At 41.5% G+C, this 27,251-nt stretch overlaps 4 protein-coding genes across 5 annotated transcripts; 1 reads left to right on the top strand and 3 right to left on the bottom strand.

The window, feature by feature from the left end:
• Window positions 1-655: 655 nt before the first annotated feature.
• On the bottom strand, window positions 656-3,492 carry LOC136955506 (zinc finger protein 319). The gene has a single exon (XM_067249222.1). It carries the CDS (start codon window positions 3,331-3,333, stop codon window positions 1,534-1,536), a length of 1,800 nt encoding a protein of 599 aa, XP_067105323.1. The 5' UTR covers window positions 3,334-3,492; the 3' UTR covers window positions 656-1,533.
• Window positions 3,493-7,167: 3,675 nt separating this feature from the next.
• On the bottom strand, window positions 7,168-14,426 carry jph3a (junctophilin 3a). Its single transcript, XM_067248981.1, has 5 exons — window positions 14,045-14,426; window positions 10,990-11,776; window positions 10,265-10,389; window positions 7,833-9,112; window positions 7,168-7,617 (listed from the first exon to the last, which is right to left on the bottom strand). Exons 1-5 carry the CDS (start codon window positions 14,424-14,426, stop codon window positions 7,537-7,539), a joined length of 2,655 nt encoding a protein of 884 aa, XP_067105082.1. The 3' UTR covers window positions 7,168-7,536.
• Window positions 14,427-17,757: 3,331 nt separating this feature from the next.
• Window positions 17,758-21,928, bottom strand: psmd13 (proteasome 26S subunit, non-ATPase 13). The gene is made up of 13 exons (XM_067248902.1): window positions 21,660-21,928; window positions 20,922-21,000; window positions 20,806-20,840; window positions 20,652-20,707; window positions 20,468-20,511; window positions 20,279-20,365; window positions 19,993-20,164; window positions 19,748-19,827; window positions 19,480-19,605; window positions 19,234-19,296; window positions 19,059-19,139; window positions 18,518-18,634; window positions 17,758-18,116 (listed from the first exon to the last, which is right to left on the bottom strand). The coding sequence occupies exons 1-13, from the start codon at window positions 21,758-21,760 to the stop codon at window positions 18,021-18,023; spliced, it is 1,137 nt and encodes a 378-aa protein (XP_067105003.1). The 5' UTR covers window positions 21,761-21,928; the 3' UTR covers window positions 17,758-18,020.
• Window positions 21,929-22,454: 526 nt separating this feature from the next.
• Window positions 22,455-25,170, top strand: sirt3 (sirtuin 3). 2 transcript variants are annotated; one of them, XM_067248903.1, is made up of 8 exons: window positions 22,455-22,504; window positions 22,605-22,695; window positions 22,968-23,144; window positions 23,277-23,509; window positions 23,683-23,783; window positions 24,077-24,238; window positions 24,428-24,640; window positions 24,758-25,170. In XM_067248903.1, the coding sequence occupies exons 1-8, from the start codon at window positions 22,489-22,491 to the stop codon at window positions 24,779-24,781; spliced, it is 1,017 nt and encodes a 338-aa protein (XP_067105004.1). In that variant the 5' UTR covers window positions 22,455-22,488; the 3' UTR covers window positions 24,782-25,170. The 2 variants fall into 2 exon arrangements, with proteins under 2 accessions (XP_067105004.1, XP_067105005.1); XM_067248904.1 differs by lacking the exons at window positions 22,455-22,504; window positions 22,605-22,695 and having other exon boundaries at window positions 23,094-23,144; window positions 23,461-23,509.
• Window positions 25,171-27,251: the final 2,081 nt, after the last annotated feature.

The following is a 27,251-nucleotide window of genomic DNA, read 5'->3' as shown; positions in this document are numbered from 1 at the left end:
TTTCACACAGTAACTGCTGATCTGAAGTTGTGGTGAGTGAAAAAAGTGCAGTCAACATGTCCATAACATCTCTAGTATGAGTCTTTGCCCTCTTTGAAAATCTAAATGATCTGAGTATAAAAGCAGGTCGCAGAAGCACAGTACATTTGAATCCTTTACATGAGCATATACATCTATGCTAAGTATACAAACAGTATGTCAAATAATTAGTAGATGAACATTGAAGGTATGAGCCAGTACACATGTTGGAGTTTCTACAGTTTGAAATCATACAGGATACGGAGCTAAGTTCATTTGGAAATGGCAAGTAACAGTTGCCATTTAATTATTATACAAGAATTATCTACAACATATTTACAAAAAGGATATACAGTGATTTGCAAAAGCATTCACTCCCTTGTAAACAAATCACTCAGTTCAACCGCACAGTCTAATTTCAGCATTGTACACTAGACTATGCTCTTGAAAACTGTGAGACAGAAGGGGATATTTTAAATGACAGCAAGTCAAGGGTTTTTGGTAGCAGACCAGAATCAAAACTGAACTCTGAACTCAGTCTCATCTCCAGTTACATTTTCAGAGATGTTTTATACATTTTATTTTCGATAAATTAATGAATTTATGTTTATTTTTACATTTTGTCAATTTGGGTTATTGTAAGTAGGCGGGTAGGAAAAAGCCATTTTGAAATTAATTTGTAAGGTTGAAAAAAAGTGAATTGTTTAATAATAGGAAGTAAATACTTCGCATGGTACTATATAAGATATAACCTATTACACTTGAACGACTTTTATCTTTATACAGTTGTGAAAGAAACAAACTACTATAATTCAACGCCAATGTTCAATAATGAATTCACAAATACTCATGCAGAAACCTTTTCATTTAGCCTACTACAGCGGTTTTGGGATTAGCCTGCCAGAGTATTCAGAGTTATGAGAAGGGGTTCTAGCAGTGCAAGAAACTAAATTCAATGTAAAGGAAAACAATTTAAGGACAACACTAAGACCAACATAAAGGCACATGGAATTTCCTACCTTCTTTTTTTTCTATTTTTTTTTTTTTTTTTACTTTAGACAAAACACATCATGCAATGGTAGGAGGTCCCACACTCCACCTTTGATCTTCAACTGTTTAAAATACCTTTCTCCGTTACATAGATTCTTTTTTAAAGTTGCATTTTGTGATTTCTCAATGGCCAATGAACATGCCTTCTGTAGATGTGGGCCATCAGATGAAGTTAGGAAGAAAAGTCCCAAAGTCACTTATCAGGACAAATTGTAAGTTGAGGATAAAAAATGAGCAAACTTATTTCTAAAGATATCAGTTAATGCATGAAGATGAAGAGTCAATGACATCTCTCCGTTAACAAAAGGAGACAAAGGTTTTTATGCAACATGGAAGGTGAGGTACAGTTTGTGTCTATAAATGCAAAGAATGATTGTGTCTATACATAAGTAGGGTGGTATATGGTGATACCCCATGCCCAGAGGGCCTTACTCTCACTGTGCACAGGGCCTCTGGTTGGCTAAATCATGGTATGCAGGGGGCCGCAGGATAGCCACTTCCTTCTGCAGTATGTTGGACTGTATGCTCCTGCAAGGCTGTCAGGTCAACAAAACGCTCACCACACCACACACACTTGAACTGGGTTTCCCGGGAGTGTACACTCTGATGCTTGGCCAGGTGTTCACGTTGCTTGAAACTCTTATCGCAACTGGCACATTTGTATGGTTTCTCTCCAGTGTGAACACGTCGATGGCGTTGTAGCTCAGAGGAGTACTTGAAGCGCTTTTCACAGTCCGGACACTTTAGCGGTTTCTCTCGAGTTGGGTCACAACGGTGCTGGACAAACTCAGAAGATGATACGAAACGCCGGTCACACAGGGAGCATTTGAGAGGTTTCTCCGTGCAGTGAGAGTTCTGGTGTCGTTGGAGTGTTGAATTTTTCTTGTATCCTTTACCACACACATCACATTTGTATGGCTTCTCCACTGGTGCAGAGCTAGACCCTGATCCGCCACATTTGTGCCTAAGCAGTTCTCCCGATTGGCTGAAACCCTTCTGGCAGGAAGCACACTTAAACAGGCTCTCCATGCCGTGGACTTGCTGGTGGTACAGCAAGTGAGATGGTTGCAGGAATCCCTTGTCACACAGGTTACACTTGAATGGGCGGTCTGCAGGGTTCTTGTGTGTGCGGCGGTGGCGCACCAGGGCGTACTGCTGCTTGAAGCTCATCTGACATTCCTCACACTGGAAGGGACGCTCCTCAGAGTGGGTTCGTTCGTGCTGCCGTAAGTCTGACGGACGCTTGAAGCCTTTTCCACAAGAGCCACAACGAAATGGCCGTTCCCCTATTGGCTGGCACTGGTGGTGCAGGAGCTCGGACGATTCCTTGAAGTGCATTTCGCACAAATTACACTTGAACAGATGCTCACCTGAATGAGCGTACATGTGGCGCACAAGGTGCGACCTGTGCTTGAAACACTTCTCACAGACAGCACACTTGTATGGGCGCTCCGAGCTATGGGTGCGCTGGTGGTGGGCCAGGTGAGATGACTGGCTGAAGCTCTTGTCACACGTGTCACACTTGTAGGGCTTCTCACCTGTGTGCACTCGTTCATGACGTGACAGCTCTGACAAATGGCGGAAGCCCTTATGGCACACTGAGCACTTATAGGGCCTATCCGGAGCAGAGGCCTCAAACGCTGTTGGGGCTGAGGCTCCCATCGCAGCACCACCGCTGGAAGCTTCGCCAGTAGATGCCTGCAGAGGATTAGCAGCGGAAGAAGTTGGGGTGGCATTTCCAGAGCCAGGTCTGTATGTTTTCTCACAGATGGAACATTTCATGGGATTGTTTCCATTGTTGTGTGCATTGTGATGCTGTGCTAGCGAGGTAAGCAGGGAGAACCCCATCTTACACACACCACACACAAAGGGCTTCTGCTCCACTTGTACACACTGGTGTTCCAGCAGGTCAGTGGCCTGGCTAAAGATCTTCATGCACTGCGTGCACTGAAAGGAACGGTCCTGGTTTACCATGCATTGATGCTCATGTGGATTGGCCAGGTGAGAGATATCATGGCCACAGGCTCCACACTTATGTCCTCCCTCACCACCTACCTGTAAGGAGGGCTGTTGGGAGGGCACAGAGAGCTGTTGGCCATGCTGGCTGTGTTGTGGTTGCTGTAGGGCTGAGTCAGGTTGCAGGACAACCCCATAAACTGCACAGCCAAGAGGGTTGTCGGTGGCCGGGGGAAGGGTGTGCACCACTGGCGGTGGGACCACAGCGTGCTGCTGCTGCCACGCCTCCGTCATCCTGCCACTTCGCATGTATGGATTCAGCTTTCAACTTGTGAAGAGGCCAAGAAGTTTCAAAAGGAGCCCGTTTGAAGAGATAAAGATTTGGCTTCAGATAAGATGTCACCAACAGCGTACTATTAACAACTGGAATGTGATCGTCCATAAGAGACTCTAATTGTCATATGGTCCAAAATGATGATCTTATCCTCTGTTTTCACTTTACCAGATGAAACCCTACAAAAGGGGAAAAAAGAGTCAAACATAAATTGAGTCATCAAGTAATCAGTTGTAAAAGAAGCTAGTTATCTCCCTCAGTACTGTCACTAGGCTACTATTCGCCGATGTTTAACGTGCATCACAGAAATTGTAATTGCTGCTACAAATACTTCCCAAGTAACAATCCAATAGCACACAACATAATTTATTTTATAATCCAAGTAATCAATTAAATATATTTAAGTTATGTTTTTCCAATGTGCACAATTGTTACAAATGAAAATGTAATAAACCCCATCACACTTCGTTTATGACATATTAGGAATAAATTAAGATTTTAGTAGATTAAATTGTGTTTATCTGGAAGAGATATTGACAGTCGTTAGACATTCATCTGCAGGTATTTTAAGCAACGGCTGATTTCAACAATCTCAACAGTAAAAGCAAACTGCTGTATTGTCATTATATCTTTTGATCATGGCTTTGCGATGTGCGATTGATGATGCTAACGCTAGCTAGCTAACGTTATGTGTGCGAGCAACGGTTTAGCAGGCAAAAAATGTGTGGTGCCAATGAAAGATATTAAGATAGCTCTAATCGTAAAATTGCAGAAGGATGACAATGCACGTAATTTTTCGGTTACTGCATATTTAGCTAGCTGGCGTGCCTTGTTGCTTGTGTTAGTTAGCTACAGTAGCTTGCTATATGTGGCTCGCGCAGGCATCAAAATGGATTTCCATTTGCAATTTGTTATTACCAAATGGACCAAATGTTTGCAGTGGGTCACAGTCCAAGTCTACAAGTGAGCAAGTAATACATATCAAAATAAGGTCAAGCTGTAGCAGACAATCGTTACCGGCTTGTTATTATACAGATATTTCCCGTAATTATTAGCTTCGCAGTAAGGCCCCCTGATGGTCTGTGATTCGACGAGACCATGGACTCTCAGTAGCCCTCGACCTGGGCCGCCCTGGCTGCAGCCAGCATACAGAGCTGCTTGGTTACAAAATATACAGCCACTAGCTTCAACATTTTTCCAGACATTGTCAGTGACAACTTACAATTTCAATGTATAATTGTGAGGCGTGTTTCCTTTTCGTATTTTTGACCAGCAGTCGACGACCTTCGAAAAAAATATTCTGCTGGATTGAAGACTGGGCGAGATGCGACTGAAACCAAACGCCATCCACTTCAAGCGCGCACCGGAAACATCCAGAGTCTGCTGCATAGTAGCTTACTGTACACATTTGGCTGTCTTTGCAGTCCATTGTGTGGAAATTCACTAAATCCGTGTGTTTATTTGTTTTTCATAGTAAAAGGGTGCAATACAAATCGTTTTGGCTGCTTATACAAATGTACACAAACATCTACTTAATGGTTACCGGTGTCGGTGGAGGTAATCAGGGATGTGTGATACTTTTTTGTGTGATGGGTTTCACAACTTCGCTACATCATGATACTAGTACATACACCAGTTTTGTGTAACTGAACTAGACATGTGCTGTCTGATAGCAGTAGCCTTGTTAAAACAAATCCATAACGTATTACAATAAGTGGTGGGCCATTTTATTCCAAGCCCTCACTGGACAATTTTCTGTAAATTCCTTCATTTTCTTCGACTCAACAACATATTGCTCCCTATCTCTGCTCTAGCCTACTGCACACACAAGGTTAACGGACACAACATAATTGGATCGACCAATTATTACATGTGAATTGTTAGAAATGCATTCAGATTGTCTGTTCTTGTGAGTGTTTATTTTGTTGTTTTTTGTGTTATTTGTTTATTATTTTTAACAATTACCCTGTACTACTTTTATGGTCTGTGCCCTAGCTGAAACTCCTATACAAGTTTCCCGATGGTGTGTGTGCCTCATTGTATATAGGGCCTTTACAACCTTTCTCTTAACCTTGTTGTCCTTTTTTGTATTGTGTACTACTTGCTAAGATTTATCAACAATATGAAATGATTCAATTATAAGTACCAATGGTTTTCTCTGACAAGCTTATTGTTTTGAAACAATGTACACAACAAGTACACTTTGTTGTATTTTGCTAATTGTTTTCATAAAATAAATCCCCAGTTGCCGTTGTAGACCCTTACAATGTGGATGATGGAAAGAAAGTCTCCACATTGTAGTGTATTATTTATTTGACAAACATAATTGTTTCTTTAAATACACACAGTTAGGCTTCATGTAACATTTTTATAAATTAGAAATATTTGGTAAAAAGACAGTTGCAATAACCACACCAGGCACCTAATTTCAAACAATTTATTATTTTCTCCACATAACTTCGAAACAACCTCATAAACCAAAGAGTAAGAAAGAGCATGCTTGGGCATGCAATGATGTCACAACATGATGATGTCACCGGGTGCGAAGTATAAAACATACAGTAGCAGAGAGTTTATTTTTATATCATTCACAAACTCAGGACATTTCAGTTTCCACTAGAGTTAAAAGCTAGCGTTTATTTTACACTGCTCTCAATGTCTCATGTCGCCTGTGTTGCTGGATAAAGCGACGAGAGGCTGAGAGACTCACAAACTGACACCAGATTGAGCAGGCTAAACAAACATGCTGAAAAATATCCCATCTGGCCCAAAGTGCCATGAAGTGACACTGAATAACCCAATCTTTCCCCTTTTGGACTCTGGTCCGAAAGTAGGAGTGAGAGAGACAGACAAAACAGTGCATGCCATTTCAGGGAGGGTCCCCTTCCTTAATGTCAAAGAGTCCTCACCTCCCCCTAGCCTGCCCACATAAGGGGTGTTTTATCAAGGAAATAAACAAATTTGAGACAAAAAATGAATAAATACGAGGCACTCAGCATTCTCTCTGTCTTGCAAACTGCAAAAAAGTAACAAACTTGAGTAATAATGATATACATACATATATATTTAGAATCAGTGGTTATAACTTAACAGTCTCAAAGCTGTACAAAGGGGCAAGCCTGAATCCTCTAAACCATGTTCCTCATAGTCAGTATTTTAGTGTTTGCCTCGTGTTGATGCGTGCGAGAGTGTGTGTGTGTAATGTGTGTTGAGACTGGATGTGATCTGTTGTGTAAGTGGTAGGGTTAAGATAAATTCCATCTAATTTACAGTTGATTCAGGAAACAAATTTAAGTTTGATTCATGAATCTATGCTCGCAGAGAATTTTGCGGTATATACAATTCATTAATCAAACTCAACCTTCTTAAAATTCCAATTCCCTGATTTGACCGGATGTTCAATGGCGTTGATCTCAACTCTCAGCTTATAGTAGCAGTGATAAGAATGAATAATATCTGGGTGGATTGTGTACAAATGAAGACAGAACATTGATGTAAGAAGGGATAGAAAGATGCTCTTTAAACTCCACACACCCTCATGCAATGGCTGTGTGTGTGTGTTGGTATAATGGTGAAAAAAAGAATCATGACGGAGCCCTTTAAAATGGATCTACTATTGCAGCATAGTTTTGTAGCATAGTGCTGATAGATCAGGGGTTGGTGGATGGGGCCAAGGGGTACAGGGGTTTAGGCTATAGGGTTTAAGGTATAGGGTGGATGAAATGTGTCTGCCATGCTCTAGGATATAGCATGTTTAATGGTTGGTAGAGACACACAAGGTGGGGCATAGGAGTTGCAGTATGCTTGTCTTGGATGAGCAAAGTGCGCAAAGGTTCTACCATCTCCTGTCCGTTTTTAAAGCTGGTGTCAAAAACCCATGCATGTGTGTAACCTACTATAACCACACCATCTTAAAACTGCACTCTTAGCTTTCTTACAATAGATATCTATGATGTCCTGCTATAGTCGCAAGCAATAAAGAGGCAATTCAAAAGGAACAGTTGTGAAGTAGAAACTCATGTTTCAGATAATAACATCAGACAAGATAACAACAGACCAATAGCAGACTTGTGCCTGTGCTTGGGCTGTGGGCTCCAGTTGGATGGACAGAATGTCTGTATCGATAAGTAATATAATGTTGGTAAGAATACGCCTTAGTAGATCATACCTGTAGAAGCTTAAATAAAGAAGTGAATGAACAAAATAGCTACTCCAATATTAAGTAAAATGACCATGACCACCAGAATAGAGCTGGAGCCCTATGGAAGAGAAAAGAGAAGAGAAAAGTTAGAGAAAGTTAATTTGCTGTAGATTATGCTGTCTAATTAAGTCAAGCAACCGCACACCAGTTTAATTCCACTTGATAATTTGAATGTTTGAATGGAATCCACAACATTAGTTACCTGGTTAACGTTAGTGTCATTCAATCATAATTTACCATAACCATCCTGAGCAGAGCATGCAGTTCACTCACTGAGTTTGATTTAAGGGTGAGATGCTCCCCGTCCTGCTCCAGTGTAATAGGCTGGGACTTTAGGGGTGGGGAGAGGGTGAGGTCCCTGTGCAGTGGCCACTCCTCCAACTCTGCCCCCACATTCAGACTGTCCAGCATCTGTACAGAGTCCATGGATCCCTCCTTCACTGGACGCAGGCCACGGGGCCGCACCCTGTTGCCTTTAGGGCCTGGAGATTCCTGGCCCAGCCCCCGGGGCATCTGGGAAATGGAGTCCGGGGGCTGAAGCCTCATATCTACTGTGTAGTCACCTAGCTTCTCGTCCTCCTGCTCTGTGAGGCGTGAGTGGGCGGGGCTCCACCTAAGGGTGCTTTCAGCAGTCCAGACCCCTGGGTGGCCGTCAAGCCCTTGGTCAGCCAAGGCATGCTCGCTAAGCTTGTGGTTGGAGGAGATGTGGTGCTTTGTGTGGTGGTTGGAGTATACATGCTCTGGTGGGTGGTGGTTGGAATACACATGCTCTCGAGGGTTGTAATTGGAGGAGACATGGTCCTTTGGGTTGTGATTGGAGCAGGTATAATCATGGGTCTTGTGATTGGAAGAAGCATGCTCAGAAGTCTTGTGATTGGACATGTTATGCTCCAAGGCCTTGTGATTGGATAAAATGTGCACCTGCGGCTTGTAATTGGAAGAGGCATGCTCGCAGGCCTTGTGATTTGTTGAAGTATGATCCCATGTTTTGTGATTGGAGGACGTGTACTCTCTCGACTTGTGATTGGACGACACATGCTTAGAGGGCTTTTGGTTGGATGAGGAATGCTCCCAGAACCTGTAGGAGGAAGTGTGCTCCTGGGACTTGTGATTGGATGAAGTTTTCTCCCTTGGCTTGTGATTGGAGGGGGCTTGTTCATGGCCATTAACTTGGCCTTCTTGTTCTTCCAGGAGGGAAGGGGTGGTGGAGCGACTACTACCCCCTCGATCTGGGTACATATCCTCTGTCCAGTTGTTAGCCCCGCCCCTGGGGAGGTCCATGCCCCGGCCCTCCACCAATACTTGGATCTCAGCTCCGCCTTGGTCGTCCACGGCACTCTGGCGCATGAAGCAGGCGTTTCTGGGGCGGTGGGCGTGCTTGGATGGACTGCGAGGAGGTGAGGGCGGGATGCTCAACACAGGGCTGAGATCAGGTGTTATTACAGGTGGTGTGGTGTCAGGCGTGCACAGCTCGGGACTGTCTGTTCCTGTGGAGATGACCTCATGGTCTTTGTCCTTGATGTCCTGGTGCTTGGGCCTCTGACACTCGAGTCCTAACAAACAGTTGGAGGACAGAACTCAATGAGGTGTTTTGGCAGACATCCACCACAAGTACATTAGAAGTACACAGGGATTTCAGTGTTAGCAGAAACATGTACAACAGAAAGAGAATAAGAATGCATTCTAGACTGGCTGAGTCAAACCGAGACAGTCACAGTTAGCTTCTGTCTGTGTCGGCAAGGATTTAAAGATACAGTTCACTTGAATTCTACAATGTTTATAGGATTATCCTCTTCAAATCCTACATGGCTAATATGGTGAGTATTACTGACAGGCAAAAGTAACGAACATGGTGGTACGTTAATATTACATTACATTTATGCATACATATTAAAGATTAGCATGTTTATTATTTGCTCATACTCAAGGTACAAAGGTCGGATTTCCGCTTTAAAATCACAGATCACATGTATAATGAGAGCAAGTTCTTTTGTATTTCTTTTTATTTAAGCAGACTGAATTATAAGTATGTTCGTTTGTTAACATGTAAATGAAGGGGGTTTAATATTTGTCCACACAATTAACCAAAACTACAACCAAAACTATTCCCCTATGTTTAAAGGAAGAGGGGTAAACTGAACAGTGTATTAACATTAACCAAAGTATGCCTATACCAATGGAATTACAGTTATTACCCTTACTTATCAACATATGACTAGCAATGCAACAGTAAGTTACACAATGAAGTAGAGACTCCTTCCAGAAACTCCAGATTTTAGCATGGCAGGGTGACTACAACTGTGTGTAAAGTAGTTAACTGTTGATTTACTTAACAGCAAATATTGTAAGTGTTCCAGATCCCCCCCTTTGTAATGATGTAACAAGTTTGGTGCCATTTCACATGCAATCAAGAGACACATGGAGTGTAGCAAGTAACTACCCTTTAACTTGGATTTTTTTTCCCATATTTAGCAACTTAATTGCTTGGTGACAATATTAATCAACCATCAATGAATAGGTTTAAATGTGGTCTGTCAGTTCAGTTTAGTTCTCCTCATTGCACACCCTTTGATGTGAAAAAAAGAAAACTTCCCATCCCTTGTTGCCTGTCTTCACACTCTCTTACATGAATACACTCCCACACATTCACTCTCACACTCTTACTGGAACCATTTATTTGGTCACCATCTAAGTTTTAGACTCACCATTTCCATAGATGTGGAAGGAAGGCGAGAGCTCTTTGGCAGCAACACGAGCCATTCGACACTCCTCTGTTGCCTTCTGGGCCACACCCTCTGCTGCCTCTGCCTTTCCACGGGCGTGGCTCATTCTGAAAGAGAAATACAAGATGTAATCAGTCACAACAGGTCACAACTTAAAATACCACTTGCATGCAACATATTCAGCTCCCTACAATACAGAGGTTTTTCTTTGTATTTGGGGTGCTCTGAGGAGTGTTGTGTACACAGTTCCCTTCTGCCCTGGTTTTATTGACATTCTTACCTTTTTAAGGAGAATGTTCCAGTGAGTGTATTACTTTCCGGGACATTACTGTACAGTATATGGCCTGGTTTTTTATTGTTTTCTGTCTGATATTCTCATAATGTGTTTTGCCACCAAGACAGCCTTGGACATTGTGATACACTCTTTAATACAGGGAAAAGATCATTCTCAAAAATATATTTATTGGCAGTACAGGGTATCTATATACAGTTTATTTGGATATAGATCATAAGGCTCTTTAGGACATTTCTATTTAGTTTTGCCTGTTCCTGAATATGGTTGATTTTAGTCTTGCTTTTATGGCTACCTCACAACACCCTGAAACCAATGTCACACTGATAATAACAGTGGTTAAGTTAGTCTCAGTGAGTACTGGGACTGATTCCAAGAACTGAATTCAAGTGGTGTCCAGGCAGAGGTATCTTACCTGGACAGGGCAATCTCCGCCTTCTGTTTGGCAATGTCCGCAGCTTTCTCAGCTGCCTCCACGGCCCGGTCCACCTTCTCCCTGATCTTACTGGCCCTCAGTGGGATGAGATTCTTGCGTTTGCCGCTCACCAGTGCATTCTGCTTGTACTTGCCTTCTTCTTTGGTGCCATCGGGGAACGTGGTGCACCCATAGCCATGCCGCTTGTTGGCGGCCCACTCCCCCTCATAGCGCATGCCGTCGGAGCGCCGGCTCACGCCCCAGCCCGCTCGTTGATCGCTCCTCCACTCTCCGGCATAGGTCTCAGTCACAGTGGCGTCCACAGGGGCACCCTGCTCACCCTCGCCCAGGCTGGCATTGGAGTGGATATCAGAGGCTGCTGAACTGACAGTGCTCATGCCGGCCTCGCTGCAGAAGGAGCTCTGCTTGCTGAGCTGGCTGGCCAGGGAACTCTTGGACTCGGAGCGTCGCAGTTTCAGCCCGCTCAGGATGGATTGGCGGAAGCGGCCTTTCCTCTTCCTCTGCCGGTCAGCTTCACTTGGGGCGGTGAGAGCAAAACCGCCTCTCCCCACGGGGCTCCCGGCCAGGCCCGCCACAACACCGTCTGTCGGCGTGATGGTGGTGCCATCCTCCAATAGGGTGGGCGGGCCATGGCTGTGCTCGGAGCGGAGCGAGTTTATGGACGTGCGCAGGGGGAAGAGGATGACGGCTGCCATGCCGTACGGCACGCTCTGCCGCACACCGTAGCCATGACGCATCCCGCCCAACCACTGGCCCTGGTATGTTCCTGAGAGAGCGCGAGAGAGAGAGAGAGAGAGAGAGAGAGAGAGAGAGAGAGAGAGAGAGAGAGAGAGAGAGAGAGAGAGAGAGAGAGAGAGAGAGAGAGAGAGAGAAAGAGGAGAGAGAGAGAGAGAATTTAAGTAAGATATGTCATTTATGTTTACAGTAGACTGAAATTACCAAAGTAAGTGATTAGTTGGTTGGCAATGATAAGTAAATAACATTAAACACAGACAGTATGAATGAACACTGAATGAGCTTTGTAGTAGTAGTAGTAGGTAGTAACAGTAGTAGTAGTAGTAGTACTAGTAGTAGTAGTAGCAGTATTATTACTAGCAGTATTAGTGGTGCATGAATGTGCACTTAATACAGGAGATGAACAGAGATTATCAACTTAAAAGTGTTGTTGTCAGTTGACACTTGCTGCTTAAATCCCTAAAATCCATGGGTGACTTTAACAAGGTTTCCACAACAAAGTACTACATATTAGCCAATAAGCCACATTACTGTCCCCTCTTTATAAAGACATTATAATGACTTCTTTGAGATGGTATACTTATGTGCTATGCCTGCCAGAGTGAAGGAGCCGTTCTGGTGAAAGCAATATGTTGGTGGTCGAGTGGAAATGTAATGAAGGCAAATTGAGCGCATGTTACACTATAAAAACATTGGGATTGGTTCAACCCCAGGCCAAATATGCATGTTTATATTTGCTGTGAGGCTGGCTAGTCACTATGAAATAATATTGACTTAATTCTGAAATACAACGTAAAAAGTGACAGATTTTCGTAACAATCAGGCGTTAATATAACCAAACGTTTTGTAAAATCAACAATATTCAGCCCCACAATGCATTTTCATCAACACTTTCACACTTTTAGTAGGTTTTGGTAATAATCTGTGTTATGTCTACTCTGCCGTAACCTACATGAATTGTTTAGTAGCCTATAAACAACACTCTCGCACGATCTTTGTCTGGCTCATCGGAGGAGCTCTCCGTGGTGCTGAAATCATAGCCCATCTAGCCAGGCAAAAAAAGCAGATATTTTCTCAAAGACAATTGTCTTTAAGAAAATATCTGACCCAATATCCGACACATCCCGACTCAATGGTTGTGTGATTCTCTTTACAATATGTCCCATGTGTGTTGGAAGCACGTTTATTGGGTTGTGGAAAATGTGTCAGCTCGTGCGTGCTATATTCATCTGTCGGCGGTTCTCCACGTGAGCGACTGGAGAGATATCTCGTGACGCAGTCTTTTTTGCAGTCATGTTAGAATGATGTTCCCGCTAATTCATAAACCAAATCATGCCGCGGAGTGGTTTGCCAACGATTGCAGTGGATTCGTTTTAGGCTACAACTGCTGATAAACAACCTTTACACCAATGCAGCACTGACAGACCGTTTTTCCACGGTCCCCTGCATCACTTATTGACCTCGCTCTTTCCCTTCACCGCACCCCCGCCTCCTCTCTTAGCTCATCCGGGTTCTGGGCAATGGAAGCGGTGGAGCTGCATTGGTTATCAAACGGCCTAGATAAGCGCCCAAGTCAGAAAACGCCACTGACAATGCCAAAGCGCCAATCAGGGCGCAGAACAGAGATAGTCTCCAGTGACACGCTGACCTGCTGTCTCTGCGTTACCATGGCGATTTACAGTACAGAGGCGTCTGTGGTATAATGCAAGCAGAAAAATGAGTAGCCTATGTACAGGGGAGGAGGATATGAAATGCTGTAAATGTGAAGATGCAACAGGACTAAAATTAGGAGTTAGATACTAAATGAAGATGGATTCATGATTTATACAGATTGTGGCTTCAAGTTTTTACCTTTTTAACAAAGTTCCTATTATGAAATCAATTGTAGACTTGGATTATTGTGTAGTGGTAGATTTGACTGTGAAGCTCAATTACAAATGAGAAATGAGAAACAATTAACACCAAAACTATGGTGTGCAGGTGTTTCCATTTATGTTTTGGGTTTGATGTTTTCTGTATCTATGATATCAATGCGACTGTAGATTTACCATGTTTAGGCTTGGGTTGTATCATCCCACAGTATCATCTGGAGGGAAGCTAGTGAGAGACACAGTAACAGTGTCTATGAGCTACAACTTGACTCCACAGCAGATTGGACTGAAGGTTGAGGGTTTGAAATGAAAGGAATAGAAGTGAAGGAATTTGTTGACAATGAGTCTTGGTTTGAAAAGTAGTGACTCTGCTTGTTGTTGAGTAACATGTTGTAGGTGTTTAAAGTGAGGGTTGGCTTAGTTCTTACCTCCGTCAGAGTATGTCTCAGTGCCGTATCCATCCTGTAGGCCGTTGCTCCAGGTTCCCTCATAGCGGGCCCCACTGGCCGTGCTCTCCAGCTGCCCATAGCGACCCTTGAAGCCCTGTGTCCACTCGCCCCTGTAATCCCAGCGGCCTTTGCTCTCCACGCCTACACCGTGGCGCTTGCCCTGTGCCCAGGTGCCCTGGTAACTATTCCCGCTTGGCCAGGTGTACACGCCCAGGATCTCAAAACCGTGGCTCCAGGCCCCTGCATACTCACCCTGGCCCTGTGGCCCCGTGCAGACCCCTCGCCCATGGGCCTTGCCCTGCTCCCACCCCCCGCAGTACGACCCCCCGTCATCAAAGTCAAACCTGCCTCCAGTGGACATGCATGAAACAGGTTTAGGCAAATCCTCAGAACGTCAAGAAGAAAGGCCCGGCTGACAGCTAAAGGATCAGGGGAAAGAGGCCGGGGATAGATGTGGTAACATGGAAGTACAGCACTCTAGTTCTTATTCCTCTCAGTTTTTTTCAACAATACAATGAGAATACAGGTTGATCGCCTCAAATAGAGAAAGGTTTAATCCCAACAGCATAACTTCAGGATAAAGTGGATCCTCACGATGGAAGTGGCTTCCTTTTCCGTGCTGGATGCTACTGTCGGGCACGCTACTTCCCATGGGCATGCAGGCAGTGAGCGCTCCTCCTTCTCCACCTCCCCCTCCTCCTCCACCCTCCTACTCCACACAGCCTCGCCAGCTGGGGAGCTCAGCAACCCACCTGCTTTGCTGCTTTGTGGGGCGCTCCAGACAGACTAGGCCCAGGCTTTTCAAGTACTCCCAGAGGCCCACACAGCGGCAGCAGCGACCGTGCTGGGCTCAATCAGACATTACACCACCCCTTCAGCCGTGCCGCACCGGCACACAGAAATGGAGAGAGATACAGGAGAGGGATGGTACCGCACCAGCACAAAAAAAAGAGAGTAGGAGAGACGATGAGGGTATTTCTATAACATGCCCTGGAAAAAGCAGTGCAGGTTCCCTGCAAACACACACACGTCCATAATCACACACACCTCAGACGACCTGACAGGCTGTGTATATCCCCTTTGCTCCTCTTATTCCTTGTTCTGTTTTTTTTTTCTTCCTCTCGCTGTGCTCCTGCTGTGATCTAGTGATGAGCTGGTCTCCATGAGATGGGGATGCAGAAAAAATGCACAATTATGCTCTTCTGTGTCCTTTTGTCCTCTCCATTTTAGTGCTCACATGATTCTGGATGGTTATTTTATCCCATTTCCCTTAAGTCATATTGTGCTCTTTCGCTCTGCCTTCCCCTCTCTCTCTGACTAAAATCTGCTCATTACAGGACTGTTCCACCCCAGCCAGTACCCCTCCCCCACACGCACACTCCTTCCCTCAGCTCTTAAAGAGATAGAGACGGAGGGACAGGGGGAAGAGCAATGCACGCTGAGCTCACTGCGCTGTTCCTTTGGGTATACACCATGCTTTTCCTAATTACCCAGCCTAATTTCACTGTCCTCTTCAATCCTCCTAGAAGAGACAGGGAAGTCAGCAATTCATTTATCCCCTACTAGTGGTTTGTAGCTTTCAAACCTTGAATTCCATTTTTTTAATCTGCTATTCACTGCTCATTGAATTGTTCTACAAAAACTAAAAAAATGACACGACTCCAAAGTCTACTGTATTGAATTTTACTGGCCATTTCAAGACATATACAATGGTAAATTAACAGAATTCCCCTATGTTAATGTTTAGTAATGTTTAGTAAGGAAGATGTTCCTTAACCTCTCTCTCACATCATTCAATTCCTTTTTCATCTTCCCTTTTCTTCTAGTAAGTATATATGTCACCATCCTAGTAGAATGGCACTACAATATGTGATCTTGAAGACACACAAATGACCTTCTAAACAGTTTAAAATCTTATTTTTATTTAGGACAGCCATCTATATGGAGCCATTATACATCAATAAACATATTTCGACAGCACGACAATCTTTTTCACATGAAACATTGATTAACAGTGACAAGCTACATGCAGACGTGGTGAAACACTTCACTGTGGTACTTAGATGTAGGTGGGACTGGGTGAAACTTGAGGAAAGCCATTACACAGTTAATTTGTTATATTTGCCATTCACATGACCAAATTGATGACATAATGAAATACAAGTCATCGAAAAACAAAATAAGAAAGAGCTTTGGGAATGGCCATTTCACTAGTCCATAGGGGATATAATGTATAAACAATCAATTAAAGATCAATACATCAATCAAGAACACCCTGACCCTAACAGCACTGACTATACAATGAGAACTGACTTGGAAGGAAATATTTCACAAGATGTAAATGTTGATTTAAAGTAAAGAGCACATTTATACTGAAATGTATTAGGAAATTGCATTTTGGATCACAAATTGTATTTCCCTCCAATCAAACTACCATCAGATCCTTGAACCCCCCCCCCCAAAAAAACACCCAGTAGGCAAGCATTCAGAAAAGCTGTTATGCTCTATAAAATATATTTAGTGGAACAAATTAATGAATCACCACGGAATAGGCGGCAATGATAGTGGGTGTGTTTGTCACGATCTCTCCTTCTGGGTGGTTTTCTTTTTCACAAGGGAATATCAAAGACTGATTTAGCTTGACAGATTGTCTCTGCACAATTTCTGAAAGCCTTGATAAAGTCCCTGATCGTAAGATAAATACACAAATGCTAAGCATTAATGGCAGTTTGTATTTAGTACTTTTGGAATCAGATTACTATAAGACCTAATGGATATAAATAAAAACCTGTGTTGTGTTGAAGGCTTTGACTGCTGCAACATGTGAGCTGCAAAGAACTGATAATTAGAATGTGAACCAGATTTATCCCTAGTTATAAACCACAAAGGCCCCTGGGGCCATAAACCACATTTCCAAGATTTTCATTTCTACAACACAATTCTACAGTGTAACTTATGTAACTATGCCATATGGACTAACAAGCTAAAAAAAAAAGTGCCTCCGTACATTAGAAATGTGCAATGGCCCTAAACTGTTTACCAATTGTGTGAAATAAAAGGCACTATGTATCTTAATCTACAGAAAATATGCCTTAATGTTAAAATTAGAAACTTTTAAAAATGTGATGAACAAGGTTTGTTTGCAATCACAGAGGTAGAATACTTTATTTTCAGTTCATCTATAATCAGTTTCATCACAGATCAAGTCAAGACCAAATTGACTGATTCACACCCAGACCAAACTACTGGAGACCGATAACTAGTCTGTCAGGCCTGAACACTTGGTCTTATCACGGTCCCTATCTCTTCCAATTATAAAAAAGAAACATAGACCAGACCAAGTCTATCCACCCTGTAAACCATTAGAAAGGTATAATAAGGACTGTAAATACCATTCTATAGCATCAATGCTACATTAAATCAGGTCAAAAGGCATTTCACTCAAGAGGAAAATGTAAAGTAACAGTTGAATAAAAAGTAACCTTGAAAAACACTCCTGACAACAGATTCTTGCAAAAACTGATAAGTGAAATAATTACTATATGTAGCTTAACATAGTAGTAATATCACAAATTAATTTAAAGGGATTTATAGTAAACAGAAAAGCTACTTTCTTCAAAAACAATCTGTGATATTGAGTAGTGGGGTCGAACCCAATTTATGTTTTTAATCACAACAATTGATCGGCAATGTTTCATCAACTAGCATTTTTATTTTCAAAATTCAACATTGTTACATGTACTGCAAGTGGATATAAATGTTTACAGTAACACATGAAGAACATACATGGTATCCAACCCCCCCAAAAAAGAATAAAAGTTACAAAACTGAAAATAGCTGGATGCACAAGTCCTCCTCAAAGGGGAATCAGGAGTAATTTCCCTCGGTTGTGCCTATGAAGGTAGGTGAGGCCATTTTGGCGGGTGGAAAGGCAGGGTTGCCAGGTTTGCTTAGCCTAGGTGAGAATATCGTGTGCCTGCTGCTCCACCAGCATGGCCATGTTCTTCACATCTCCACACCAGAAGTCTAGCCTCTCTTTCATGCCTTTGATCTGAAACCACAAAGGGAAGGTTCAAGAGGATAAGTTGCTTGACGGTTAATCATCAACACCTGTCATGAAGACCACTGGTAAAAGGTGGAGGCATTTCCCTGCAGTTTTCAATTCCAATATGTATTTGTACTGGCAAGGCACATGTTTAAAATGTACAGTTTACAAAAATTGGACTGGGGGGAAAAAAACAACACCTGTCATAATGGAGTGTTAAACACTAAACGTTAGCTGGGTCACTTGAATTTATAGGACATATTTTCCAAACGTACTTACCTTTTAAAATAAAACATTGGACTTAAGAATTATCATGCACAAAAGACTTCCTATTGGCAGAGAAAGGCTTTAAGTAATGGTTCACACCACACCAACTCAAACTCAGTCTTGGGGTGGTGTACACTTACCTGTTGCAGGTCCAGCACCCTTGGTTGCACCCAGGTCATCTGAACCTTCTGGTCCACCTCATCGATGTTGCCTTTGATCAGGCCCACTGACAAAGCCTTCATTACCAAGAGTTCAACCTATAATACAAAGCAGACATACAAAACATAGAACATACCATCACTACAAAGGCATTAAAGCAAAATGTGTCAGGTTCACCATAGGAAAATGTGTTTATCTGTCAATCAATACCATGTATTATATATGTATGTATATTTAGAATAACATGACATTGGATCTTTCCAAAACATTGACAAATGCTGATTACTACATATAGAAAAATGTCCAGGTCACAATGGGCACTGACAGAACTATTTAGTGGTGCAGGGCAAAGATTAATGTCACCCACTGTGTAATTGACTAGGAACAACATTGGCAACCACTTATATATGTTAATGTTCTTCTACAGTCTGTTAGGTCAGCAATCAGGTCACCAATTTGAAATAGAATTGACAAATGCAGATGTGATTGACAGATGAAATATGTGCTTAGCATCAAACTGACCTCATTTACAGGGATTTTGGCACTCTGTGAGATCTCATGGAAGGTCAGCTGTCTGTGGTTAGCTGGGCGGGTGAAAGTCATCTACAAGTAAGGAGAGAAGGGGGAAAATTATTTTGAGATACCAAAGTATTAAACATTCACTATGAAGAAAAATCACCTTGTTAGGATTACCCACCTCCATCACACAAAGGAGCTGAATCTTCTGCATCAGCTTAGCCTCATGTGTTGCCAGGTCAGGCTGCAACAAGACACATTCATTGAGTTCTGTTTTTGATAAGGCTGCATGCATCCATTGTACCTTTCATTTTTTGTATACATATTCATAAAAAGAAAACTACAAAAGAAAAGCTACAGAGCATGCCTTGTCTTTTCCAAATACAATAGAATGCCCAAATGCATATTTTACCACACTGTCACTAACCTGCTGGCCCCAGGCAGACTTGAAGGTCTGGAATTTCTCCACATTGCCCCCATTGAAGGCATACAGTGTGTCAATAAGCCATTGCTTGTCTGTGCTTCTTAAAGACTCAAGCACTGGATGCATGAGCTGCAGAAGCAATCATAGCCATTTGTGGAATAAAGGTAAACAATAAGAACATGAATATACATTTATTATTTATGTTAGTTGCAACAATTTGTAAACCGTGAAGAATTGTGCACGCCCCAACACACAGGCAATGTTTATTTACCAGCTCCCCGAAGTTGTAAACTCCTTCCCCCAAGAGTCCAGCCAAGCCCAATGTGAAAGCCCTTTCCTGCTTCTCTGTCTCTATAAGATGGGAATCAATTATCAATCCTAAAAACTATGACATAACTAATAACCGCAAAACAGAGTAGAGTACAACAGTCAGCACTACAGGAATATTCAGAAGACTATTAAAGTCATTGTCAGTGTGATTCCCTGTGGGCTGGTTTTAGCAGCCTCTCACAGTACCTGCCAAGTCTTTGATGTCCACACAGCCCAAGTAGCGCAGAGCATCCTTGTAGTAGTTGGCGTGGTTCCCAACAATGCGATAGTATTTGCTGGACAGGTCATAGAAGCGTCCATGGACTGACGTTACCCCAGGCAAATTGTTTAACATCTCATCAACTTCCTCAATGATTTTCTGTCAGGAGGAAGTTTTAAGTCATGGAGGTTTATCAGCTTTGCAGACATCAGTCCTTTGAAAGTGTCTAGTTAATAGTATCCAATGCAATGTACACATATGTCTCAGTCTTACCTTTGTTGCTGGAAGGTCACTGATCTCTAGCTTTAGAGTGCCAATAGACGTCTTACACAGAATGACTGCTTCATCACTGCTTTTCACCTGTAATATAATAGTTGAGTGTATATCAGAATATTGTAAACACACTGTCTTATTTCTTAAAAGATCTTAATCTTATTAAAATATTGACAAATTCTGGCTTACTTTTTCCTTGGTTTTCTCAAGGAAGGTGATGGCTTCTTTTGGATCTGAAAATGTAATTAATTACACAGAATGCTGAATTGTACTGTAAAATATTACTCACAATAATTTAAAGGTGAAAAACTCATGGCATCAGAGTATAAAGTATATGAGCAGAGCAGACTACAAATAAGGACCAAGCATTTACCTGTCATACGTCTAGTAACATATAGGATAATCTCCACTAGGGACAATGGGTTGATTCTGGTAGAAAGAAGTCAGGTGGTTGGGATAAATGAATGCAGCAAAACAGTGATTCATGCAAGAAAAATAAGCTTTTAATAGTTAATAGACATCCTTACCTGTGTTCAAAGTCACTGAGAAAATTTTCGTACAGCTGCAAAATTACAATGAAACGTTAACTAGTGATGTAGTTATAGCAAGACTGATTAACTTGTCAATAAATAGCTTACTGTACCTGTATGAGGCCATCCCCTGTGGCAAAGCAAGGATCCTTTACAAAGTCTGTCATCTTCAGTGTCAACTGATGCCACAGCCTACCGGGAGGTAAGACCAAAACAGATTGTGAGCCCCATTAGCTCATCACATATATCAATACAAAAGTAAGTTAACAGGATTACTTTTTAAATCATGTGTCCACAGCATTCTGCGCGACTAAATTCGCATCTGACTGCTACTACCCCATAGAACTAGCTGAATATATACATAGCTTTGAATGTAGCAAGCTAACATTTATTCAGAAAACATGCCTAACACACACACACAGTTAACTCTTATAATGACTGCATTGTAACCGTCCGCTTAAAGGAATAATTAATTAGCTATTGTAGCCTAGTATAGTAGCCACAATGCAATGTCAACTAAATCAACTAGTCAGCTAGCTAGACACCACTGGTGTCACCAGTCTTGCCTAGATAGGATATAACGTTAGTCTAAAGACTGATTGCGAGGTCGGTAGAGATAGCACTACTGGTGTAAAGTTTATTTTCATTTTAAAGCTGTTAAGAAACTCTTCCAACGACACAAGACACCTAAAATGGCTTTATTTGAGGATATGCTAGTCACATAACAGATTGCTGGCTAGCTAGCTAGTTAACTAACTCCATCCATGACTCAGCGGATGAATGACATGGAAAGCTAACGAGACTGCTAACGTTAGAGCTAGCTTGCTAACCAATTTGTTTGAAGTCTTTACTTTTTGTTGTATAACTCCTCCAATGTATGCCATTCTGCCGCCATCTCTGGGGTTGAGCTGGTGCTCTGTTGTTGTTTGAGGTACCCGGTGACATCTTTCATTGTTGCGGTCTGTGTGATTTTCTATTCCGATTTTGAGTTGAGACAAATAGCTTTAGCTGTTATCTGTAGCCAAGCGTTTTAATAAAGACTGCCTGGAAGCAAAGGAGCATGGGAGTTGACCTGGACGGAAATAGTTACTAGGTACCGTAGTACTACCGTAAATTCTATAGCAAACAGTCACACACTAGTATTACGTTGAAACGTTGACGTTCTGTTGAGTTACACAAGGACATATATATATATATATGAAATATGAAGGTAGTTATATTTACATAGAATAATGGTCTCTGGAAGTACGCCTATATAATGTGTTGCAATAGCTTTATTATCTGTAGGAATTGGTCATCAACTATAACTCAATTCGGATCTGTCCCACTTTTACAAGTTTGCGTTAGATTTAGATGTTGTCGTCATGACGTTAAAGGAAGACAACAAACAGGGGATCCAGTCCATAGATATATATATCTATGATCCAGTCCCCCATACAACTTACTTTTCTCTTAATTTCAGCATATTTGGGCATGGCTGAGTGAATTTACGACAGAACACCTTTAAATTAGTATTGCCCTGGAATGCAAAGCGTTTAGACGAATTGCTTTCATGTAATACAAACACGCAGTGCCATCCACCAGCGGAATATTGTATGCTCTGCAATGACTTATTTATTGACCTCGACATTGATTCTCAAATGCAGGTTGTGTTTATATCAGAATATTAGGTCAAAAAGAATGATCGCACTAAAAGGTAAGCTACTTTGCAGAATAAATTAATTGCTTTCTTTAAAAAAAGCAACACTGAGGATAGGCCTATTATGTGAATTTGACACTTCTTTTGTTTTTTACAGACCAACAGAAAAGATACATTTGTTTGGCTCAAAAGAAAATAGGCCGAACAACAAGACTCACGGGATTACAAACCGTAGGCCTACTGTCTGGGTAAATGCAGAAAGACAAGTCATAGTGTTGCACGTCCAGTTAATATTTTCACTCTAAACTCCAGTCTAGAATCTGGACAAAAATATTGTGCAGGCCTATCAGCACTGGATTACACTTTTGCATTCAAACAACAAAAGGGATTACATTGTAAACTGGTGCACCCTGCTGCCTAACATAGTGGTCCAGAAGCTGTGTATCATTTGAATAGCATCAAATCCAAACAAAATAATAGACTCATCTTCTGCAGTTACTTAGCCAACTCTATCCTACAGGACCTTCTGCCCCAGGTGGATTGGGGTCCGTAGGGTGTACTCCCGAGGTGGTGGTGCAAGCTCCAAACAGCAGACCCTTGAGGACATTGCCAAGTGCATCAAAGGGAGAGAATACAAAAGGATTGTGGTGATGGCTGGAGCAGGGATCAGCACTCCTAGTGGCATTCCAGACTTTAGGTGAAGAGTTTTAGAGATGAGATTGATCTGATGACTGCTGTGTCTTTGGTCATAAACAGTAAATAGTTTACAAATATCCCTACAAATGTATGTTCCACAGGAAAATGTGTTGTTTTCTCCTTCTGTTGACAGATCCCCAGGCAGTGGTCTCTATGACAATCTCCAACAGTACGACCTGCCTTATGCCGAAGCCATATTTGAAATAAATTTTTTCCACCACAAACCTGAACCTTTCTTTGCCCTAGCTAAAGAGCTGTACCCAGGGAATTACCAGCCAAATTTGACTCATTACTTTGTACGTCTTCTTCATGATAAGGGCCAGCTTCTCAGGATGTACACCCAAAATATAGATGGTTTGGAGCGATGTGAGTAGATTAACTTTACTTATAAATCTGACACTTTACACTTACAAAAAATGATTGTCAATAGAATATGAGTTTGATTTGATTTGTATCTCTCACTATCAGTCACGCACTCTCGTTCTTGGGGCAACCCCCCCCCCCACCCCCCCCCCCCCGCTTCTCTTGTTATGACTTAGTGGCAGGCATTCCTCCTGAGATGCTGGTGGAGGCACATGGCACGTTTGCCTCCGCTACTTGCACTGTTTGTCGCAGTGTGTATAAGGGAGAAGACCTGCGTGTGAGTTGCTCAAACTTTTATGCATATTTAGTCATGAGTAGTACTGGGTATGATTATGAGCTGTTCACTATCAATACATTTTACCAAAGAAATAGGCAGTGTTCTTCTTTTCATTATTATTGACAGAGTGTTTGTATAGTATAGTATATCCCATTTTGTGCCCACTTTTCCTCATGTAAGATAAAACATGTGTTTTAGAGTTTGACAGGCTTCACATGACATGTTATGATGACCAAATACGTTCTACATTTACATTTAGTCATTTTTTCTCTCTGCTTTTCAAAATCTCCTAGCCCGACATAATGGAAGGTAATATTCCTCAGTGCCCAACCTGTAAAGGAACGGTGAAGCCTGACATAGTCTTCTTTGGAGAAGAACTACCCCAGAACTTTTTCAAGTACCTCAAAGACTTCCCACTGGCAGATCTCCTTATCATCATAGGAACTTCACTGGAGGTGAGAAGCTGACTCCCTTCAACTCTCTTGAAAAGGGTGTATTAGTCAAAAATCTATTATATGTAATTAATATTTACGGGCTGTCAGTCAAACCCAAAAAGTAAATCATTTAAATTCAGTCAACAAAATATACCACTTTAATGTGTTAATGTGACCTTGAGTGACTGTCGTTTTGACTTGGTCCTGCAGGTGGAGCCCTTTGCCAGTCTGGCGGGTGCCGTACGTAGGTCTGTTCCCCGTCTTCTTATCAACAGGGACCTGGTGGGGCCTTTTGCCTGGGGGACCTCTTGGCCCAATGACGTGGCCCATCTCAGTGATGTGGTCAGTGGGGTACGTGCCCTGTCAGATGCCCTGGGATGGACACTGGAGCTGGAAACTCTCATCACTGCAGAGACTGAAAAGGTTGGTCTTAAATAACCACTTAGGGAAAATGTATGCATGTACACACATACTGTACACAGACAACTTTGTGTTCAGAGGCCTTGAATTTTCAGTGATGACATGATATTCCATTTGCAGGCTACAAAGAGCAGGGAGGAATGACAGGGGATTCATTAATCTCCCATCCAAAACTTTTTAATTATTCTTTGATCAACAGAAAAGTATCTGGGTCTTTGAAACACTCATGGAACATTGTCACATTGATTGCCTAGATTTAGGAGGTCTTTGTTAAGCATCTGTGTTGCTGTTCCATGCTACCAAGGAACTCAGATTAGTTTAAAGCCATATTTATAAATGCAAATAAGTTAAATGCTTTTATTTCATAATAATTGTATCTGTGTTGTATCACTTCTCTTTTATCAATGTGCTGCCACTGACCCATGAAGTGACATGGAAAGGTAAAAGGTACTATTTATTAGTCCTCAGTGAAATGTGTAAATAGGATTGTCATTTCCTTCTGTCCGGTGTCAGACAATAAAATATGGAAACTGTTCATGAGCATGTCCTTGCCTTTCACCAACAGAGGGAATCAAAGTAGTTTTAGTTAATTAAAGTCTGTTTAAATCAATATCTTTACATTGGCGATTAACTTTTAAGCCTGTTACATACATGCTCTACAAAAAAAATTAGACAGACCAAGAACCCTCCATCACGTTTGCAGTCTTCAGATATATATAGAGTTAAAATGATCACATTTTAACAGGATAGTTGGAGAGTTCATGATGGCATTTTGAAAGTAATCTCACAAAGTCTCTGAGTCTCTCAACAGATAATTGGGGTTTATGTACAATTAGCATGCTGATTAATATCACTAAAGGTCTACCCTCTTTTTATGAAAGAGGACTAATGGTCTAAATTACTCTGGATATTTTACATATTTTGTTAAAACCTAGTAGACCATGATATGGCTTTTGCATGCATTTTGCAACTAACATAATTAGTACAACATTTTGTATTTAAGAAAATGCTCAACGTAACTAATGCATAGTTATGTTGTAGCAACCTAGTGTAGCGCTTTATTATAACTGCATTGTAGTTATGTAGGAATATGTGCTTTAGACTTATCAAGCGGGTTGGTTCCCTTCCCTCCAAATCTAACAAATTATGCACTTGTTTTGACGTTCCTGTAACATTACAAAGAGTCACATCAGTGTTGTACTTTCATTATAGAAAAGGATTGGTCCTTAACCTAATAGTATTGATTTTCTCACACAAGTGCCATTTATTGTATTGATACATTTTTATCAATAGAATCAAGGCCCTTCATCACAACATTCTGAATGATGAAATATGGTACTGTATTAGTAAATTAAATAAGTAATTAAAACATAGTAAATTGGAGCAATACAAAGCAACAGGGTAGCGGAATGTAATGTTTGAAAACATCAAAAATACATAGTCTGTGTCACATAGAGTGTGATAGGTAATTGGTCATTGACAAAAAAAGAAACTGTCTTGCATAGTCGAAACATGGCAACATTTACATTGTTTCAGTAGGTAAGTTCAGCAGTTCAACAGAAGACTAATGGACATACATTATTTGTGAGACAGTCAGGGAGCTATGTGTTATAATCATGCATTCCTCATGAAGAAGTTCTAGAAAGCCCAAAGTTAAATTATTTGAATGCTAAGCATTTTAAGCTTTGTTTGGAAAAGGCATTTTTTTTAAATGGCCACATACCCAAGCACCGTTAAGAATGAAAGATAGAAAGGCACAAGTTTAAGTATCAGAAAGATGCTTTTTATTGGAAAGCTTCCACTTAAAACGTGGATATGGCATAACAACAGTAGGCACTGTCAATGACCAAACATACATACTGCTGTATCAGGCAGAAATATTGGCTTTGGTAAAATGGCAATAATAATAAAAACAATGTGAAATAATAAAACAAATACATTTGGAGAGATTTGTTTTTGAGGTTAATAAAGTATTGTGTATTCATACTGTAGGCTTATATGCTTTTTACAACGTTACTTATGTTTAAACATCATGAGTACTTAAGATTAAGATGTAGTCATGAAACGCTAGAATATAACTGTTAAATTCTTGAATGCATTTAGACCTCTTTTTAATATGATTATTTTTTAATATTCTTATTCATGCAATGCCCCAAACAATTAAAGGATAGGTTCAGAATTCAACTACATACATCTATATGTAAGTCAATATATCACTCCTGTGGAGTGACAGGACATTCAAGGTTAATGCTGTTTGATTTTCAGGACAAAGTTAAATTTCAAAGGTGCCCTAACTTTTCATTTTATCATGTTGAGGCTGCTCCAGGTATACTGATATAAAGGTATAAAAATAAACAAAAAGGCATGTCTGCACCTTTTTATAGCATGATGTTAGCATATCAGAGCCTATCCTTCAAAGTGTTGGCATGACAATCACACATTGATGTGATCATATACAGTTTCTGATCATAGTGCTATCCATTATACTGACAATGTTTTAAGGGCCTTGCTAGTCTCCAAGCAGCTGCTTTTTTACCTAATGGTCTTAGTTCTAGACCTACATAGTCTCATTTGTCAGAAATTGAGACTCCTGCATAGGGTGACCTATGACTCA

Source organism: Osmerus mordax, chromosome 13, assembly GCF_038355195.1.
Source record: "Osmerus mordax isolate fOsmMor3 chromosome 13, fOsmMor3.pri, whole genome shotgun sequence".
Lineage (NCBI taxonomy): Eukaryota > Metazoa > Chordata > Actinopteri > Osmeriformes > Osmeridae > Osmerus > Osmerus mordax.
The sequence above is the reverse complement of the archived record's forward strand: the minus strand, read 5'-3'. Positions and strand labels throughout refer to the sequence as shown.

Coding starts and splice junctions, on each gene's coding strand:
- jph3a (XM_067248981.1), bottom strand. CDS start 14,426: ATGTCCACTGGAGGCAGGTTTGACTTTGATGACGGGGGGTCGTACTGC. Junction 11,777..14,044: donor TGAGACATACTCTGACGGAG/GTAAGAACTAAG, acceptor GCGCTCTCTCAG/GAACATACCAGGGCCAGTGG. Junction 10,390..10,989: donor GCGGAGATTGCCCTGTCCAG/GTAAGATACCTC, acceptor TTTCTCTTTCAG/AATGAGCCACGCCCGTGGAA.
- sirt3 (XM_067248903.1), top strand. Junction 23,510..23,682: donor TATAGATGGTTTGGAGCGAT/GTGAGTAGATTA, acceptor GTTATGACTTAG/TGGCAGGCATTCCTCCTGAG. Junction 23,784..24,076: donor ATAAGGGAGAAGACCTGCGT/GTGAGTTGCTCA, acceptor AAAATCTCCTAG/CCCGACATAATGGAAGGTAA.
- LOC136955506 (XM_067249222.1), bottom strand. CDS start 3,333: ATGCGAAGTGGCAGGATGACGGAGGCGTGGCAGCAGCAGCACGCTGTG.
- psmd13 (XM_067248902.1), bottom strand. CDS start 21,760: ATGAAAGATGTCACCGGGTACCTCAAACAACAACAGAGCACCAGCTCA. Junction 19,606..19,747: donor TTTACAACTTCGGGGAGCTG/GTAAATAAACAT, acceptor TTGCTTCTGCAG/CTCATGCATCCAGTGCTTGA. Junction 18,635..19,058: donor CCAAAATCCCTGTAAATGAG/GTCAGTTTGATG, acceptor TTTGTATTATAG/GTTGAACTCTTGGTAATGAA.